The sequence below is a fragment of the Nyctereutes procyonoides genome, unplaced genomic scaffold (assembly GCF_905146905.1).
Source record: "Nyctereutes procyonoides isolate TBG_1078 unplaced genomic scaffold, NYPRO_anot_genome, whole genome shotgun sequence".
Lineage (NCBI taxonomy): Eukaryota > Metazoa > Chordata > Mammalia > Carnivora > Canidae > Nyctereutes > Nyctereutes procyonoides.
Window position 1 is genome coordinate 38,178,979 of NW_026575048.1, and position 20,862 is coordinate 38,199,840.

General features: G+C 40.2%; 1 protein-coding gene and 1 pseudogene across 4 annotated transcripts in view; one reads left to right on the top strand and one right to left on the bottom strand.

Annotated features, from left to right (window-relative positions):
• Positions 1 to 19,173, top strand: part of KRCC1 (lysine rich coiled-coil 1) — a 30,700-nt gene extending 11,527 nt beyond the window's left edge. For 3 of the 4 annotated variants that reach the window (XM_055327395.1, XM_055327394.1, XM_055327396.1), the window contains one exon: positions 3,264 to 4,636. In XM_055327395.1, coding sequence (XP_055183370.1) covers positions 3,283 to 4,038 — 756 coding nt within the window. In that variant the 5' untranslated portion in view covers positions 3,264 to 3,282 and the 3' untranslated portion in view covers positions 4,039 to 4,636. Of the gene's footprint in view, positions 1 to 3,263; positions 4,637 to 16,257 lie in introns of those variants that run through there. The other variant, XR_008664725.1, reaches the window with a different exon arrangement.
• Positions 8 to 1,651, bottom strand: LOC129510989 (60S ribosomal protein L26-like 1; annotated as a pseudogene).
• Positions 19,174 to 20,862: the final 1,689 nt, after the last annotated feature.

Here is a 20,862-nt window from a genome sequence, read left to right on the forward strand (position 1 = left end):
TCTTTATTGATCTGTGCATGACCTGTGGGCTGTGGGGACTGACTTTTTTCATTTAGCATGCCTTCAGGGTTTATCCATGTTGTATCATGTATCAGCACTTCATTCCTTTTTATTGCCGAGTAATATTCCATTGTATGAATATACTGCATTTTATCCATTCAGCAGTTCATGGATATTGAGTTGTTTCTACCTCTTAGCTGTTATGAATATTGCTGCTGTGCACATTTCTGTACAAGTTTTTGTGTGAGCATAGGTTTTCAGTTCTCTTGGGTATGTACCTAGGAGTGAAATTGCTGGGTCATGCAGTAACACTTTTTATGTTTTGAGGAATTGCCGTACTGTTTTCTTTTTTCCGGTGATTATTTATAAAATTATTAATCAAAACAGCAAAAGTAGATTTACAAAACAGCAAAAGTAGATTCACGTAACAATAACAAAACAGGAAGGAAATGAAATGCTTAAGAGACATCTTGAAAAGTCTCAAATACAGAGTAGGCTAAAAATCTACTATGGTTGCATAACAGATTGTATTCATTCCTGCATTTTTCTCAGTAAGTTCTTCCTTATATTTGCCTTTCTCTTTTCCAACTTGTCAAGATTTGGCTTTGCATTCAAGAATTTTATTCTGATCTTTATCCAGTTTTAGCCTGGTGATAACCATCTTGCTTGGGTGAGTGTCCACATGGACAGTTGTGCCATTAGCCTTCTCACGTTGTACTCACTTGGTATAGATGACCTATTTCTTTTTGTATGACTGGACTGCCTGGCTAATTTGCTAATCTTTATAGTGTCCTTGAACTGCCTGGACCCCATCATCTCTGCAGATGGGCCTGGAGTAGATGTTGTACTTTTCCCACAGCTCCTTAGAAAGTAGGAAAAACGTGATCTTCCTGTGCAGGGGAGATTTAAGTGGCATTTGGGGGTTTTTGCTACCATCTGAAGTCACAAAGGGGTGGAACTTCATGGTGACTGTCTACCTGGCTCTGGGTAGGCTCAGACCTGTGTGCACAGGACCAGAAGCCCTTGCTGTTTCTGAAAATAGCTGCACATTTTACCTCCCCACAAGCAACGAATGAAGTTACCAACTTTTCCGCATCCTTGCCAACACTTAATATCATCTACCTCTTTTTTATTATAGCCATCTTTGTGGGTATGAAGTATAAAAGTTTTTTAAACTTAAAAGTAGAGAAAATAGTGTAATGAACCTTCATATACCCATTATCCAGTTTCAACATTTATCAGTGTCTTTTTAATCTTGTTAGTGACTTTGTAAAAATAGCTTTATCGAGGTACAGTTAACATATAATAATCTATGTATTTAAAATACATATTTTGATGGGTTTTGACAGATGTATATATCTTCAAGTGATCAGTGTACAAAACATGCATCCAGACCCCAAAAAGTGCCCTTTATAATCATCCCACCCACCCCTTCCTGCTTCATCCCCAAGCAAAAACTATTACTATACATTAGTTTGCATTTTCTAGAGTTTTATGGAATTGAATCATATATTATATACTCTTTCTGTCAGGCTTCTTTCACTCAGCATAATTATTTTGAGATTCATCCATGTTGTTGACTGTATCAATGATCCATTCCTTTTTATTGCTGATAATATTTCATTGTATGTATATATCACTATTTGATTGTTCCATTTACCTGTTGATCATCATTTTGTTTTTTTCCCTTTCTGGGACTATTAAAAATAAAATTACTGTGGACATTCATGTATCAGTCTTTGTATGGACATATATTTCCTTTTCTTTTGGGAGAAATATCTAGGAATGGAATAACTAGATCATACTTAGTGGTTGTACCATTTTAAATCCCTAACAAGCAATTTATGAGAATTCTAATTGTTCCATATCCTCACCAACACCACTGATAATATCATTCTTTTGATCTCAGTCACCGTAGTGAATGTTCCTGTTCATAGTAGTGTCTCATTGTGGTTTTTAATGGACATTGACTCCATGACTAATGGTATCTTCTCATCTCATGTGTTCATTGGCCATTTGTGTGTATTCTTTTCTGAAGTGTCTGTTTAAATCTTTTGCCTATATTTAATCAAATATTTGTTACATTATTCTGTTAGAATTTTTATACTATTTAAGTTGAATAGGAGCTAAATTTTCTGACTCGCCAACTGAGGCTTCATTTAGACTTTATTATTAATCTCAAATTTCCAGAAAAGATAGCTAATTATTAGTGGCCCTGGAGTGCTATTATCAGGTTTCTTTCTTTCAATTAAAGGGGAGAAATGTTCTCTTCTACATGGGTTATGCTGCCTCCTAATTTTGGGAGACAGAGTATATCACCAAAAATATCTAGGGCATTGTCGTCTTGTAGTGTGTTTTCTACTATATTTGCACTTACGCAGGATTTGAGGGAGGGGAAATCAGGAATAGTGCTGCCTCCACCAAAATTATCAAACAAGCCAACAAAAAACTAGCCTATCGGCTCTATATTCCACCTGAAACTTTGCTCTGCATCAGTCTGACCCTCTCTCAGCTTTCACCTCTATTTCCTCCCTTAACACTCCCACCAGTACTTTAATAGAGAACAAACCAGAAGACTTCTAGAATGCTTTTTTCACCAATCAGAACTAACAGAATGAAATCCAAGCCCTGTACGGAAGGTACAGAACTATGTTCCCTCATCTTCCCTCATGCCCCGTACTAAAGAGTAGTTTTGTCTCATAGCTGAATTTCTAATTTCCAGCATTCCCAAACTATTTTGTAAATATCCTTTTATTAAGTCTTAGAGTACTCTAGTCAGGTAAGTATGTGTTTATTTTATTTTGTTTGAGTAAACCGAAGATTTTAAAGATTAAATTACCCCTCTGTGGTCTATTACTTTTCTTAGAAAACAATATACAAGAAACTGATTAAATCAGAACTTTAGAAATCATATGAGCATGCGATCAGGCCATCTATCAGGGATGTGTAGTTCTTATCCATACATCCCTATATGCCTTACATTTTTAGCCATACAAAAAACCCTATGTGCCATCTCCCTTCTGCCTTCTTCATCCCATTTCTGAGAAAGATAGAGTTACTTGTGAGTAGCCCAGGAGATATTTAACTATCCTAATGCACCTTTTTGACATATAATGTCATGATATTTAACTTTTATGCTGAATTAGGTTTTAATTCTTTTGGGCTTCTTTGTTTTGTTTTTTTTGACACTCTCTTCAAGAGCTTAGAAAATATTCAGAATGAAATAATCTAGTAAGAAGAGTTTTCTCCCATCTTCTCTACAGAGAATCCCTTGTCAACCCAATGAAGCATTCAAAGAAGACCTATGACTCTTTTCAAGATGAACTTGAAGATTATATCAAAGTGCAGAAAGCTAGAGGCTTAGAGCCAAAGACTTGTTTCAGAAAGTTGAGAGAGGACTGTTGGGAAACTTGTAGGTACAAAGAGGCTGATTACAGACCAAGGTATAGAATGTTTGATCGAAGACTCTCATCTGAAACTGTGCAGACCTACCCAAGATCATGCCCTAGTTCACAAAAAGTGGAAAACCGGTTACCTCAGTGGCTACCAGCTCATGCCAGCAGGCTAAGACTTGGCTCCCTGAGCTACTGTCAGTTCACCAGGGACTGTTTCTCAGAAACACCAGCACCCCTGAACGTTAGTCAGCAAGAGTATAACTGTAGCTCATACAGCATAGAATCTGGAGTTCACAAGCACCTCTCCTCAGAAAACAGTGCCAGTCATAAACAGCTACCTCAGAAGGGGAAAAGGCACACAGAGGAAGGCAGAAAAAAAACAGAGGAGGAACAGCCCAAGCATAAGAGAAAAAAAGGTTGTGAGGAACCAGATTTAGACAAACACAAGAACTTCCAAAGAAACAAAACACAGATGGAAACAGTCAGGGTCAATACAGAAAAGCTTAAGAATCGAAAGGAGAAAAAAAGTCGAGATGTAGCCTCTAAGAAAGAGGAACGGAAGCGTAGGAAAGAGAAAAAGGAACAAGGTAAAGAGAAGACAGAGGAGGAAATGCTTTGGGACCAGTCTATCCTGGGATTTTGAAGCTCTTGAGTTGGTTCTCCCAAGGTTAAATTGAAAAAACAGTTGAGGAGCTTGGTTTTATGATGTTTGTGTTCAGATTGATTATTTCATGTGAACAGGTACCTTAACTTCTTTAAGTCTAACGACAGGCCAGGGGAACAGAACGTACTTAATACGCTTACTCTCCAACATGGAAATTACTTTTCTTCATTTTCTAAAAGCATCCTTACATTTTTCTTATATAATATAATTTCCCTTAATGAGAGTGCCTCTGCTTTTACTCATGAAATTGCTATAGAAGTATTTTTCCCTTGGGAGGTCATTTATTTTAAATTGGAGAATTAATAGGCTTTGCAGAATCTGTTTCTTGATTGGGTTTGTTTTAGTTTTGGATAGGGTATTTTTATATTCATTAGTTTTCTCTGTGACACAATTTAGACTGTTTTCTTTTTAAAATCTAACTTGCAGTGTATTTTCTAGTGGAAAATAAAACACATTAAATAATAATAATCTGAGGTTACATATAATTTTAAAATTTTCAAAGAGTCTTGATACAAAATCAGTTTATATTCTGGAAATATTTATAATAAAGTGTTCTAATTTCTGCATTTTGTTGTTCTGTGTCAATGATCTGTTCCCATTCAACAATTTTTTTTTTTGAAAGAGAAATAGCTGAGCAATGTGTACCTAAGAGGCAAGATATTTTGGGTAGGTCACACTTTACAGTTGTAAAAATTATTTACTATACCTTGCTTATTCATATTTAAACCCACTTTTTAGCATAGAAATCTGTTAATGACCACAATTTTTTCCAAATAGATGAAATTGAAGAGAGAGGAATTTATAAGTAATAAAATGCTAGTAGATTATTCTTTTGTAACCAGTGTTGTCATTCTGATAATCCCCTTTTTTATGTAAAGCATATCAAGTTTTTGAGCATCAATACCTTGTAGAATAAATAATGGCCTGGGAATCCCAGAATTCTAGTCTCAGTTATGCCACCAGTATATGACCTAGAGAGAGTCACTTAACTTCATTTTTCTCATTATCAAATATGACTGGATGGATTGGCCTCTAAAATGTCTTGGATAACAAAATTCTGTGATACGAAAACTCTCTTTGCATTCACAATGCTGTGCTTACACATCCATTTTAATTTTAACGTTAGGATTAATTTGTTAAAACCACTTTTAGCTTATATGCTTAAAGATACGTAAATATAATAAAATATATAAATATATGTATTCCCCACACACACCCCCAACCTATCCCCTTGCATGTAACCAGTCTCCCTACCCTTACTGGGCTGCTGCCTTACTCAGCTCTGACCCTTCTCTAGGTCACCACCTTGCCTAGTCTCCTACCTCCCTGGGCCCCAAATAGCAAAGAAGAAAAGAAGAAGTGAAGGGAGGGAGAGAGAGTAGATGGCCCATTTTATTTTATTATTTTATTTTAAAGATTTTATTTATTCATGAGTGATACACAGAGGCAGAGACACAGGCAGAGAGAGAAGCTGGTTCCTCACAGGGAGCCCAATGTGGGACTTGATCCCGGAACCCTGGGATCATGCCCTGAGCCAAAAGCAGATGCTCAAACACTAAGCCACCCAGGCGTCCCGACCCAATTTATTTTAAACTAATGACCACAAACCTCCAATCCATTAAGTTTCCACTCAAAGATACCATTTTTATACTCTTCTCTCTCCTCAAACCTTTCTCTTCCTTGTGCCTCCCATATAGGCGTCCTTTCTCAGCTGATGACCTCACTTCACACTTTAGTGAGAAAATAAAACCTTTCAGAGGGGGACTTAACTCATTGTTGTACCACCAGATTTATAAAACTTCCCTCAAGGACTCTACTCTTGTCTTCTGTCCTGCTACAACAAAGGTGTCCTGCTCTTACTAAAGACAAGTCTCCCCTCTGGGCACCTGGGTGGCTCAGTGGTTGAGCATCTGCCTTTGGCTCAGGGTGTTATCCTAGGGTCCTGGGATTGAGTTCCTCAACAGGTTCCCCACAGGTAGCCTGCTTCTCCCTCTGTGTATGTCTCTACCTTTCTCTGTGTCTCTCATGAATAAATAAATAAAATAGTTTATTTATTTATTTATGATAGTCACAGAGAGAGAGAGAGAGTGAGAGAGAGGCAGAGACACAGGCAGAGGGAGAAGCAGGCTCCATGCACCGGAAGCCCGACGTGGGACTCGATCCCAGGTCTCCAGGATCGCGCCTTGGGCCAAAGGCAGGCGCTAAACCGCTGCGCCACCCAGGGATCCCAAATAAAACAGTTTAAAAAAAAAAAAAAGAAAAGTCTTCCCTCATGCACTGGATTCTACACCCTTTCACCTTCTCAAGATCTTCATCTCTCCTGTACCATGAATCTCTTCCCCCTTAACTGGATTATTCCATTAGTATGCAAACATGCTTCTATTTCCCCTCTACAAAAAAACAAAAACAACTCCCTTGACCCCTATATCCTCTTTTAGCTACCTTCTTTCTCCTTCACATGAAAACTGTCTATGCCAGCTATCTACACTTCTTCACCTCACATTCTCTCCTCCACCTGTTTCATCTAATTTTTATCCCTCTCCCTTCTCTGAAGCTGTTCTTGTCAGTCAAGGTCTCCAATGACTTCCATGTTGTCAAATCCAATGGATAGTTTTTATTTGTATTCAGTCCAGCCTCTCAGAACTCCCATCTGATTGTTCAGTCCCTCTCTCTTGAAATGCTCTTCCCTTAGGCTCATAGCACCACATTCTCCTGATTTTCCTTACCTGGAAAGAAAGTAGTTCCTCCTTCTCATACTGGTTCCTCCTCTACCTACCTCTAAATGCATCACCATGTATGGTGCATCAGGAGCCAATCCTAGACCACCAGTCGGTAACCACACATCCTAAGTGATCTTATCCAGACCCATGGCTTTAAACTAACCTTTATGTTGTGGTAGACTACATGTTCCCCACCCCCAAAATTCCTATGTTGGAATCTAATCCCCTGTGTCATGATATATGGAGGTAAGGTCTTTAGGAAGTAATTAGGTCATGAGGGCAGAGCCCTCATGGATGGGATTAATGCCTTTGTAAGAAGGCAAGAGAGGTAGCTCAGGCACCTAGTCTATAGTAATTTATTATAGTAGCCCAAAGTGTCTAAGACGACCTCTAAATTTCTATCTAGATTAGATTTTCTCCCCGAGTTCTAGACTCATATCCAGCTGCACTTGATATTTACACTTAGCAACTCTAAAGAGTAATTGCTTCCCTTATCACCAGTCATTCCTACCAACCTCCTCTCCACCCAGTTTCTCCATCTCTGTGAATAATAACACCAACTCAATTGTTCAAGGCTTCCTCTCCTACATGAGACCCATCAGTCATTCCTCTTGGTTCTATCATCAAATTCTCTCTCCTGTTGTCCAATTCTCTGCATCTTCATTGACAGCATCCTGTCCCAAACCATCATTTTATCCTGTACCTCTCTTGTATTAGTTTTATTTCCAAAATGATTTTTTTTCTTTTGCTAATTTTTTCCTGTGTCTATCAGGGTCATTGTTTTGTAACCAGGTCTGGCTCAAATTTGATGTTCAATGAATATTTCTGACTGAAAAATAAAATTATTTTTTTAAACTGTATTACATTTTATTTTCCCTAGAATTAGAACTTTTTTTTTTTTCAGTTGTATAGTTGTCTGGCCATTTTATTGCAGAGCTGTTTTTCTGGTTGATGCACTCTGCATCAGGACAGATAAATCTAAAAAGAACTGCAAAACTGGAATAACTCATCACAGGTTCTGAGTTGGCGAGTGTAAAACTGCAGCAGAGGCACCTGGAGATCAACTGCTGTTATGGTCATCTCCACCCTGAGGATTTCAGAAATACCCAGCAACTATTTCCTTTAAAAGGATGAAACTTTGCCTTAAAACAAAAGAAAACAAAAAAACCTGCTAGATTGAGAAACTAAATTGATCAGGGAAATAACATTAGGAGTAAGAAGAGAAGGTTCAAATAGGGAGCAGGGAAAGGTCCTACATGAAACAAAACCCAGAAACTACTATCACAGCAAAATATGACATCTAAGGTTCTCACCTTGGCAGGGTAGACCTGGAGGCCAAAATAGGAAATACAGCAGACTTTTCTGAAGCAGTTTAGCCCTGAGAGGCAGAGAAGTAACCATGTTTGGCACCCTTCACAGTAAAAAAGAGGTATGAGCTATGAAGCTGGGAAAGGTACCCCAAGCCATTCCTTTCTCCTCAGAAATGTCCTTCCAGTAGTCAAGGTTAACACATTTTGCTTAAATTTTGGAAAAGAGAAGAATGTGACCTAGCCACACATAAGGTAATTACAAGAGAAAAATGAACTGTAAAATATTTTGACAAGAAAATACCAGAAAAATGCAGACACAAAACAGATGAAAACTGACCTAACACTTCAAAAAGGACTGAAATAAGACAATAATGAAAGCTTTGAGAAAAGTGCATCAATCAGAAAAATAGCTCTGCAATAAAATGGCCAGACAACTATACAACTGAAAAAATGTATATAATTCTAGGGAAAATAAAATGTAATACAGTTAAAAATAATTTATTTTTCAGTCAGAAATATTCATTGAACATCAATGACCTGTTTACAAAACAATGACCCTGACAGACACAGGAAAAAAATTAGCAAAAGAAAAAAAAATCATTTTGGAAATAAACAGAATACAAGACAGTATAGACAACATAGAAAAAATAAAAGGTAAAAGGGAGGATAATGAAAATAATGCAACACAACTAAAATAATACAAAAGACTTGCAAGAAATTGATAAAGATAAAAAGTAAGCAAAGGAAACTCCAACAGACTTGGAGTCTCTAAAGCAGAAAACAAGCAATGAAGCAGAACAAACACTTAAAACTGTTTATTGGGTATAATTTGTGTTTATTAATGGCAATATGTATATACATTTGCAAAACAGTTGCAGGTGTGCATGCAAAAGGTTGTTGACTTGTTTAGGCAATGCATGGAGTGTTTGGATTCTCAGACTCTGGACAATAACCCCCAAGACAGTTTTGAACTTTCAGATCTAACAAACTTGGTCTTGAACTCCACTTGGATAGTTACAAGCTATGTATGGTACATTCTTTGTTGGGGCAAATGGCAGGAATAATTCTTTCTCCCTGTATTATCCTTGAGTTAGTTCTTTCCCATGCTGCTGGGCTTGTCCATGGGATTTGTTTTGACCAATGGGAGAATAGCAAATATGATGCAAGCTAGATTTGGAAAGTGCCTGTGCTTGCCTCTCATGCTACTTTTGGAACTCAGCCACCTTTTACAAGCCCTGTTGAATCATGACAGACTCATGGCCATGTCTCCATCACCCAGCTGACATTGAACTAACTCCTCCTCCTCCTCTTCACCAGATACCAGGCACCTAGGCCTTCCAACCCCCACTGAGCCAGGCTGGCCAGCTCACAAAATTGTAAGAAATAAATGTTTGCTGTTTTAAATCATAAGTTGTTGGCTGGTGTGTGATGCTGCAAAAAAACTGATTTATACACTACGTGATTTTAGATGAGTTTCTTAACTGGAGATAAGACAAGTATACCCCCCTGCATGGCTATTTTGAGGATTAAATAAGAAGATACATGCAAAGAGCAGGGCACAACATAAATATTTAACATAATAAAAACAATCTCTACAGGCTGGAATGAGGGCAGCCCTCAGGCTGGGGCACACTGGTTTAGTACTTTGTAAGCAGTCCTCACACCTCGGATGCCAGAGGGAAAGCATATGAAAGAACTGGAAGGAAGAAGGGACAGTAGCGGCTAAGATATGAAGGTGTGTGCTTCAGGTCACAACTCTAGTCACGGAAGAGAGGGAGTGCACTCTAGGCTTTTCCCTGGCACCCACCCCCATGCTACTGCCCCCAGAAACAATGGATGCAAGGGCACTCAGCAGTTCAGCTGGCTCCTCTGGGAGCATAAAGTATGGACCTCCATGGACAGGAAACAAACCAAAGAAAAGGACAACCCTCATAGGCAGCATGGATATCCAAATGTATCTTGGATTGCCTGAGACCAGAGTCCCTATTAACAGTGCATGCTAACTGGGCCCATTTGACTTTGTTTTACAACTCATCCCTGTAGCTACCATAAAGGAAACTGCCATTGTTCGCGCCATTTTACATGGAAGAGAGCAAGACTCTGAGAATCACTCTAATTTGTCCAGGGATACACTGGAACCCAGCCCTATCTCCTTCCAGGTTTGAGGTTTGAATCCTAGACCTTTAGGGAGCTGGGATAGAATCCAGGAGGAGGCGTGGTGGATGGGGGTACCTGGAAGATGAGTACTAGCTGGACTTCAGAGGATCTAGGGGCTTCCTAGAAGGGCCAAGAGTGAGGAAACAGGTTACCATAGACCTTGAAGGAAAGGAGGGAGTCACCTCAGTGTGTATAAGAGACTGCAGAGGATGTGAGGGCAAGGAAGGCCTGGGAAGGCCTTGAAAAGTGAAGTCATAGTTTTAGTCTGATGGGAAAGGGGTGATGGGCTGTTTCTAGACAGAAAAAGAGTGCCTTGGACTAAGTAGTCTTGAAGGTTTCCCTCCAAATGAGGAGAATGGAGCCAAGCACCATGAAATTTCACATTTTATTATGAGCTGTCCATCAAAAGATGCTACCAAGAGAATAAAAACATAAGGCAGAGTGGGAGATCTCACAACTGTAGAACCACCAAAGGGCTCATTGGCAGAATATAGGGAAAATGCAAGCAGAAAAGTGTCCAAGAGACCTCCACCAGAATTTCACAAGAGAAAATCCAGAAAGCCAGTAGATAGTAAGAAAGGTACTCAATATTCTTGGAAACTAGGAAATTCCTGGGGTTTTTTATTTGTTTGTTTGTTTGGTTGGTTGACTGGTTTGGTTTGGCTTTTCTTATTCCAAATTTCACTTTGACAATTAGATACAGAATTAAGGTCTGATAATTCCAAGCATTAGACAGAATGGGAAGCACTCAAACACTTCTAGGGGAGGATTGCAATTAGTAGAACCTCTTTCAAAAAATATTTGGTGTTACTGTGTTTGATAATGCTGAATATGCAACGTAGTGTTTCACAGAAATTCCACTGTTCAGCAAACAGCCTCTAGAAATGCAGACTTATGGATATCAGAAGATGTATACCTGAATATTCATGACAGCAGTGTTTAAAATGGCCCTAGATTAGAAACATTTGTGAGCCCACAAAAGGATAAATGATCTGTGATTATGTATTTTGTTAATAGAACGGTGGGGCACCTGGGTGGCTAAGTGGTTGAGCATCTGCCTTTGCTCAGGTTGTGATCCTGGGGTCCTGGGATCAAGCCCACAGCAGGCTCCTTTTGGGGAGCTTGCTTCTCCCTCTGCCTATGTGTCTGTCTCTCTCTTTGTGTGTCTCATGAATAAATAAAATCTTAAAAAAAAAAAAGAATGGAATACCAGACAACCTAAAAAGGAACACAATGTGGTAAAATTCAGAAGTGTGTTGAATAAAGAAGTGGCATACTGTATGATTCGGCTTATGTAAAGTTCAAACAAAAGAACTAAACTTATCATATTTTGCAATGTCTATTCAAGTGATAAGCTATACAGAAGGATGAGATTACCACAGAGGTCAAGCTCTTGCCCCACAGTTAGGATGTGGAGGGGAAGGAGTCAGACTTCTGGGGTGTGGGCAGTGTTCTATTTACTGACCTGAATGTGGTTTGGTGGATATTTCCTTTGTCATAAATCATCATGTTTTATATTTTTGTTTTATGCACATTTCTGCATGTGTGCCTCATTTTACCATGTAATGGTGTATTTAATTTAATTTAATTTTTTTTTTTCAAAATAAGCTTCAAACAAGATATAATAGTGTTGATTAGGTTAGAGACAGATTGCATTTCAAGGTAATGCACTTGGGTGGCTTGGGTGTTCCTTAATCACTTTAAAAACTGTGATGGGATTTGTTTCTCCTGATAGCCTGGATCTGTAGGATGATGAAGTCCAAAACCCAAAACCCTGAGACAAAGGAAGGGGCGTGGCTTGCTGCTTCCCGCTCCTAGGAACCTGGTTGAGAAGTCAGCAATGAGGAAGTTGGGACTCTTCTGGAGCTCAGAGTAGAACTTCCACCTTCCATGCTAGAGCTTCTTATTTCCTCTTTGAGATTCTAGCTCGGTGGCCTCTGCTCTCTGTAGGACCACAGGACTTCTCCTTACACGACCTCAAAGACTTGTAAGCTTGAGGAGGTAAGGGTTCCATCTGTTTGTGGAAATTTCAGTAAGCTAGTACATTGCAGGTAAGAGATGAACCAAACATGTGGGTCTTTTGCTCTGTTTGGTGTCATTTGGAGCACTAGTTGGGAGGGAAGGTGGCTGAGGAGTGAACCTCAGAGGAGTGTGGTGGGAAGGGCCAACCCAGGCAGGTAGGACTTCTTGGATCTGGGCTTCCTACTGGGCCCATACATGGAGGATGAAGTGTCAGGGGAGGTCAGGGCCTCTCCTCACTCACGTATTCATTCGTCTGGACTAAGCATCAACTATATGTCAAACACACTTTGATATGGTAAGGAACTTCTATTCAAGTATTGGAGATAGAAAATAGACCAAATATCCAACTTAAGTTGTATTTAGATCCTTGCTACTCAAAGTGTAGCCTGGGTACAAGCAGCATCAGCATCATTTGGGAGTTTGGTAGAATGTCAGCCCCCAAACCCCCACCCCACCCGATCCCAGACCAGTGACTCAGAATCAACATTTTAATAATCTCAAAGCATGGTGTTAGATCATGGAAAGTGCCAGGGGGAAAAACAAATGGGGAAGGAGCATAGAGTATCCCGGGGTTGAGAGGGTCAGTCAAAGCTGTGCGAAGGTGACATTCTAACTAGGGCAAGAAGGAGGAGTCTTCAGAAGGAGATAAGTAGGTAAAGAGCTTTGTAGGCTTCTGATGGAGAAGGACAAAGGCCCTGAGGGCAAGGTGTGCCTGCCTGTTCCCCTCCAGCCTGGAAAACGGTGTGGCTTCCAGGGAGGAGCCATGGGAATGCTGTCAGAAACCAGAAACCTCCCATCAGTGGGACAACCAGTGGTGTCTGGGCTTTTGGGCACTTGGGGATTTGGGCTTCCTTCTGTGTGAGGGAGGACAGGATATCTGATGGACTTTGAGGGAAAGGGTGACTTTAAGCAGGATGACGTAAAGGATTATTCTGGCTGCTGGGAAGCTCTAGGAAGAGCAAGCTCCCCAAACGTCCTGTAAGTTCCCTTGGAGAGGCTCAGACTAGAATTGCCTGCGTCTGGGGCCAATAACCTTACACAGAAGGAAATGCCTTAGGGAACTGGATTTCACCTGGATGTTATTTTGCCAGTTCAGCTTTCTACTCTATGGTGTAGCCCTGTTTGTCTTAATATACAGCACCCCAACTAAGAAAACAAAGCCAGAGGGGCAGAGACGAGGCAGAGAAGTAGGCAGGGCTGTGACAAGCTAGCAGAGCATGGAGAAAAGTAGAAGTTGAGGTAAGGGAGCAGAGTTCCATGGCCTGAGGAAACGTGGCTCTTACAGAGAGGCTGGTGTCTGGGAAAAAGGGGGTATAGTTGTGGCTGGTACTTGGAGACTGAGGAATCAGTACAGGCCAGCAGCAGGGGGCCTGGGGTCTTACAAGGAACTATTTTAAAACAATAGGAAACATAGGGGGTTTGATAGAGAAGGCATAATCAGACTGACTTTAAAAACAACGAAAAAAAATGAAAAAAGTATATAATTCCTCTGGCTGCTTCCTGGAGCACCGACTCAAGAGTTTGTTAAAGTGGAAGCTGATTTGTAGTGCAGATGAGAGAAGACTGGGCTTGAACAGGGAGGGGACAGTGAGGATGGAAGGCAGGCAGTACATTGCAGGGGTGTTTTTCATAGGTAAAATAGGCCAGACTTGATGGATCTCACGGTACAGACATCTGCCAACAGCTGAGTCTTTTGTAAGCAGGGCCTACTTCACTCTGCTCAGTGTGCCTTCCCCCTGCCCACATGCCCTCCATCAGCCTTCCACAACACAGCCAGGACCTCTCCTCTCCCTGCCAGCTCTTGTCTCGGCTCTTTTGCATATTGAGGGGGCGGGGTATGTCAGTCATCACACAAGACTGTCAGCTTCCCCAGGGCAGAGGCCATGCCTGTTGAGTTCACATACTTGCCCAATACCAGGCATACCACCTGGCTCAGGGTGTATGCTCCACTGAGCATGCGTCCCAGCTGGGCAACGATCAGTAGCACACCTCACACCACAGGGGACACTATATAGGAGGAAGCAGAGACCCTGAAAGCATAAGACAATGATACAAGTCAACCCATGGGTAAGCAACCAACCCAGCTGCAAATCAAATCCATGTCTGCCTGCAGTTGTGACCTGCTCAAAGGCACTCATACCAGAAGTGAAACCCAGCCCTGGCCCAGCACCTGTGGGCCAAGTCGTCCCAGGGCATGGACGCCCTAGAGCATATACTCTAGCACCTTCCTCTTTTAGGCTAGGCACCCTGCGCTCTTCACCACCATCCCGTACTAACAGATCCTTTGCTGGTGGAGGATTCACTCTTCCTTATTCTTCCATCTTGAGGAGGGGACCTGAGGCCTCTCTGAAGTTATTTCATTTTGCCAGGATCCAGAATTGATTTAAGAACCTCTACAAAGGTCTCAGTTTAGGTGAGACATAAATTTTCTTTTTCTTTCTTTCTTTCTTTCTTTCTTTCTCTCTCTTTTTTAAATCACAGTCCACACCTATTCTGTCATGGCAAGAACCCTTCCTCAAAATGACCCTTTGTGCACTGAAATAGGAAATGGGCCTAAATACATTGTTTGGGATGAAAAGTTGAGTCGAGAACCAGAATGTACCATCTGACTTCACACCTGTTGGATCAGAGTTTAGATAAAAGTCTGCAGGAATACAGTATTATTTCTGGAAGGGGAAACCAGGGAAAACTGATTTTACAGTGTATAATTGCCACTGTGATTTTTTTTAAATTTGTTTTAGGGGTTTTTGTGGGGTTTTTTGTTTTTTACTTTTAGCACAAACAGGTATTTATTTTGATTAAATGGAAAGACAAAATAAGGTAGAACTGATAAAGTTCTCCAAACTTTTAGAGTTCTCCAAACTTTTAGACCACCAGTAGCCCATTGGATGTTGCCACATCATTCCAACAACCTCTGGGAGTATTAATCATTAACAGCCAATGACCAGCTGCTCTGTACCCAGCACCGTTCCAAGCCCTTCATTTATAATTACTCTTTAAACCTCACAACACCTATAAGGTTGGTACCAATATTAGAGCAGTTAAGTGAATAGGTTCTGGACCCTCTCTCTCTGATTCAGACCTTGGCTCTTCCCCTTCCTAGTCGTGTGACCTTAAGTTATTTGAACTCCAACTCAAGTTTCCTCATTTGTAAAAAAGAAATCAGGGATCCCTGGGTGGCGCAGCGGTTTGGCGCCTGCCTTTGGCCCAGGGCGTGATCCTGGAGACCCGGGATTGAGTCCCACGTTGGGCTCCCGGTGCATGGAGCCTGCTTCTCCCTCTGCCGATGTCTCTGCCTCTCTCTCTCTCTCTCTCTCTCTCTCTCTCTCTCTGTGACTGTCATAAATAAAAATAAAAATTAAAAAAAATCATGATAGGTCCAGGTTTTACCACAATTAATAGCATCTTCCTTTTCTTTCATCCAGCTATGAAGTTGTGTGTGTGTGTGTGTGTGTGCGCGCGCGCCTGAGAGAGAGAGAGAGAGAGAGGATGCTTGAGGACCCCTATTATTTCTTGGTGCATAAGCACAGGGACAAGCCAGTTCTATCTTTATAGAACTTATGAATGATTTTAGTTTCAGTTGCTTGATATCTTTTTGTTTTCTTAGAAATAACTTGATTTTTTTTCAATACACAACTAATAGCATTTATGCCAAAAAATCATAACAAACAATTAAGAAAGACTAACATCCATAATGCCCAAACCTATAGGCATAACCACTGGTAAATTTTACACATCAATTTTATATTTCTAATCCTTGGATTTATAGTGTTTTAGGACTTGTTTTCTTAGTCTGTTACATTTTATGATTCTCAGCCTATGTCAAAAATATGCAGTTTCAATATCAATGGCTACATTGTATTTATAGTATATGAACATAATATAATCTCCACTAGAAATTTGAGAGCCTAGTCTTTTCAATGACAAAAGAACGTATTTGTAGCAAAATGATACATTTAATAAACTTTTTCTTCCATCTTCCCTAGCAGAGATTCATCTATAGTCAACATAATGGAAAATTCTAAGATATATGACTCTTTTCAACATGAACTTGAGGACTATGTTAGAAAACAGAAAGCCAGAGGGTTACAACCAGAGGTTTGCTTTAGGAAGATGACAGAGGACTCTGCATACAGAGAAAGGAGCCACACTGCACCCAAACCTCTAATGCTGGAGCAGAGACCCTTCTTCAGGAGGTCCCACGCATTTTCCAATTCCCATGAAAGGCAGAGAGCAGTGGAAAATCAGTTACCCCCATGGTTCAAATTTCATCACTCCAAACAAAGACTGGAGTCTCTAAACCACTGTCAGGAAAAACATGACCATTTCTTCAAGAATCTGTGGCTTCCAAGCCCACCTGTGCAAGGAAAGACCCCTGTCCCTCAGGCTGCACAACACAGAAAAGATACCAGCCACCTCTGGGAGCAGGGTCCCACCAGAGCCCATCAGGCTGGAGATCAAGAAGGCCGGAGGCGAAGGTCCAGGGAGGAGGGGAGAGAAGGACGCAGCAAGGAGGGGCAGGTTGAGGGGAAGACAAAGCATCATGAGGATGGAGATTCCCACAAAGAGAGCAAGAAGGCCAGGGTGCAGCCAGTCAGCACAGAGAAGCCGAAACACAGAAGGAAGCGCCACCAAGATACCACAAAGGAGGGAAGAAGGTCTCAGAGAGAGAAGAAGCAACCTGGCAAAGAAAGCACGCAGGAGAGGGACCTGTGGGATGAAGCTATCCTCGGCTGTTGTTAATGATTTTGGAGGATTTGGGGCCCTGATATAAAATGATGTGGATATGTTGGAAAGGCTGGATTAAATGACATTGAAGCAATTCAATGGCCACCACTTCAAAAAAAAAAAATTTGATCCCCACCTCAGATTCTGTTCAAATGTAAAACACAAATGGTTTCAATGATGTCAGTGTAAAAACTAAAATGTAAAACTATTAGGAGAAAAGATAGGAGAGGGGCTTTTAATTTGGGACTGTGAGACACATTAGGGTACATAATGTGTACCCTTCCTGAATGAGACACATTAGGGTACATAAAGATGAAAAAATAATAAATGTAATTGCAGAGACATTTAAAATCTATAGAACTGAATGTTGTTTTGTAAATTCTTCTGAGAACAAATTAAAAGACAAACATTGTATATATGTGCAGAACGACACCTCCAGAAAGATACACTGAACTGTTGGCTCTGGGGGCAAAAAACCAAGTGGGTAGGGGACAGAGGTGGCAGGTAGACTAAATTTTCAAAGTGTTCACTTATTTTTGTTTTGAATTTGGTAATATTTGTTACCTTTTATTTTTTAAAAAAGATTTTTAAAAAATTTTAAGGAATCGGGGCGCCTGGGTGGCTCAGTGGTTGAGCATCTGCCTTTAGCTCAGGGCATGATCCCGGGGTCCTGGGATCAAATCCCACATTGGGCTCCCCAGAGGGAGCCTGATTCTCTCTCTCTATGTCTCTGCCTCCCTCTCTGTGTCTCTCATGAATAAGAAAATAAAATCTTTAAAAAAATTTTTAAGGAATCTCTCACAACCCTGAGATCAAGAGTCACCTGCCTACTCCACCCACTGAGACAGCCGGGTGCCCCAAGATTATTACCACTTAAATAAGCAAATATTTTTTACGGCAATCAACACACTGGGAAAAAAAACATTTGCAGCACTCTATATTAATATCTTTGTGTCAGTTATCAAATTATTGCTTCTTAGCTCCAAAGAGTTTCTTTGCCCCTCTGTGCAACTGGACAGAGAAACTGGTCTCCTTTGCCAGCTGGCTTGATGCCAGTAGAGGCGCTGGATGCCAGTAGAGGGCGCTGGAGGGACACCATAAACTGGGACAGGAGGTCCTTCCTTTTCCCAAGGTTGCTGGTTTTCCCATAGCAGCAAGTCCTTGCCTCTGTGTGTGTGATGTACCTGCAGTCCAAGCCCTGTGACAAATTTTTGGTCCCTATTGAACTGTGTGATCAATGTGTTCCATATTCTCTCTGCAGAGGTCCAAATCTCAGGCATGTGGGGAACTCCTCTTCTAAGTTTCTCACTTTCTTCCATGTTCACTTCCCTCAAAGGGTCAAGGGTGGGCAAACTGCAGCTTGCAGTCCAAATCTAGATGCCTTCCGGCTTCTATACTGCCCCCCCATTTAAGAATAGTTCTTACATTTGAACCCCAACCAAGCAAAATGTTATCCCAACAAATGGATCATTCCCATTCTTCTCATTAAAGAACTTTATTCCAAAGCTGGTACTCACTTACTATTCTATTTTTATTTTTTAAAATAATTTTTAAAAGATTTTATTTATTTGAGAGAGAACATGTGAGTGCAAGTGCAAATGGGGGAGGGGCTGAGGAAGAGGGAGAGAATCTTAAGCAGACTCCACCCTGAGCCCAGAATCCCAGTCAGGGCTCCATCTCATGACCCTGAGATCATGACCTGAGCCAAAATCAAGAGTCAGACACTTAACTGACTGAGCCACCCAGGCACCCCTACTATATTTTTATCAATAAAATATTGTGGAGATTTGTATTCTATATTATTATACATGATATTCCACAAAGCCTAAAATATTTACTACCTGACCTTTTACAGAAAAAGTTTGCAATCCTTGCCTCAGAGACTTCTTGTACCACTTTTGGTAGTTAACAGCATTTTGTTTACATTTTTTCCTATTTAATTTTCTCTTTAAATTACTGGAATGGGGGATGCCCGATTGAATGTCTGCTTGAATGGTTGAATGTTGCCTTTGGTTGAATGTCTGCCTTTGGCTCAGGGCATGATCTTGGGGTCCTAAAATTGAGTTCTGCATTGGGCTTCCTGCAGGGAGCCTGTTTCTCCCTCTGCCTCTCTCTGTGTCTCTCATGAATAAATGAATAAAATTTTTTTTAAATAAATAAAATCTTGATTTAATTAATTAATTACTGGAATGGTTTGTGTTCTGATTGAGCCCTAACTGATACAGCCCTAATAGACAAATAGCATCTACCAATTAATAAGAAAATATACAACTCAACAGGAAAGTAGGCATTTACCTATACATTTAGTTAACAAATATTAAATATTGTTTCAGGTACTAAGATAAAGCAGAAAATGAAATATAGATGAGAAACACAGACGGAGAGAAGAAAGGAAGGCTTTGTTGATGTATAAAATGGAACTCGTTTCTGGGCTTGGGTCATAATGAGCAAGTAACTCACCAAGATGTAGGCCTGGAAGGACTTTGAGGATCTTGGAGGTTGTGGGAGTACTCATTGTTTGCTGATTGACACCATCCCACAGTTGTTGAACATTGGCATCCCTAATCCCCATCTACAAAATGCCAGTAGCTCCTTCTCCCTACCTAAATGTTGAGACAATCAACACAGGCCCCCTCCCAGAGGTTGCTCTTCATTCTGAGAAAGCCTGGCTTAGCCTCTGGAAGCTCAACTGACAGTTTAAAATCAGATCCTTGATTCCCTTTGTCCCCAGTGACAACCCAGTTATGTAGGCAAGAGGGAAGGCTGGTACCTTATCCCCATTTATCAGATGAGGAAATCAAGGCTGGGGAACTGGAAGAACCAGGAAATTATTCTAACCAAGATGCTCTGAGACCTGACCCACTGTTCTTTACACTCACCTTTGTTTCCAAATGTTACTTTAAAAATCAATCAGTCTACCACATTAATAGAACAAAGGGAAAAAAGCCTCAATTGAACAGAAAAAGCATTTGACGAAATCCAATAGCCATTCACGGTAAAAAAAAAACAAAAAACAAAACAACAAAACAAAAAAACAAAATAAAAAACCTCAGAAAACTAACAATAAATGGGACTTCCTTAACATGATAAAATACACTTATGAAAAACTATAGCTAACATATGCAATGACAGAAGACTAACAACTTTTCTAAGAACAGCAATGAGATACAGATACCTACCCTCATTGCTCCTATTCAATATTACATTGCTAGTTTTACCAGAACAATTAGTGAAGAAAGAGAAAGGCATCCAAATTGGAAAGAAAACAGTATAACTATCTATACTCTCAGATGGCATGATCCTATATATAGAAAAATCTCAATCCACAACAACAACAACAACAAAAAGACAAAACCTGCTAAAGCTAATAAAATCAGCAAAGTTGCAACCTGCAGGGTACAAGAGCAACACATAAAAATCAGTTGTGTTTCTGTACCCTAGCAATGAACAATCTAAAAAGGAAAATGCTTTTAAATTTCATTTATAATAGAATCCCCCCCCAAAAAAATACCAGAGAATAAATTTAACCAGAAGGTCAAAGATTGTACATTGAAAACTAAAAAACATATTGCTGATGGAAATTAAAGAAGATTCAAAGAAATGGAAAGACATCCTGTGTTTATGGATCGTAAAACTTAATATTGTTAAGATGGCAATACTATCCAGAGCAATCTACAAATTAAGTGCAATCCCATCAAAATACCAATAGGCTTTTTTTTGCAGAAATGACAATTTGTATGAAAATATAAGGGGCCCCAGCTAGGTAAAACAATATTTAAAAAAAAGAACAAAGTTGAACAACTCACACTTCCCAATTTTTTTTTCATGCTTCTGATTTTAAAACTTATTACAAAGCTTAGTAGTAG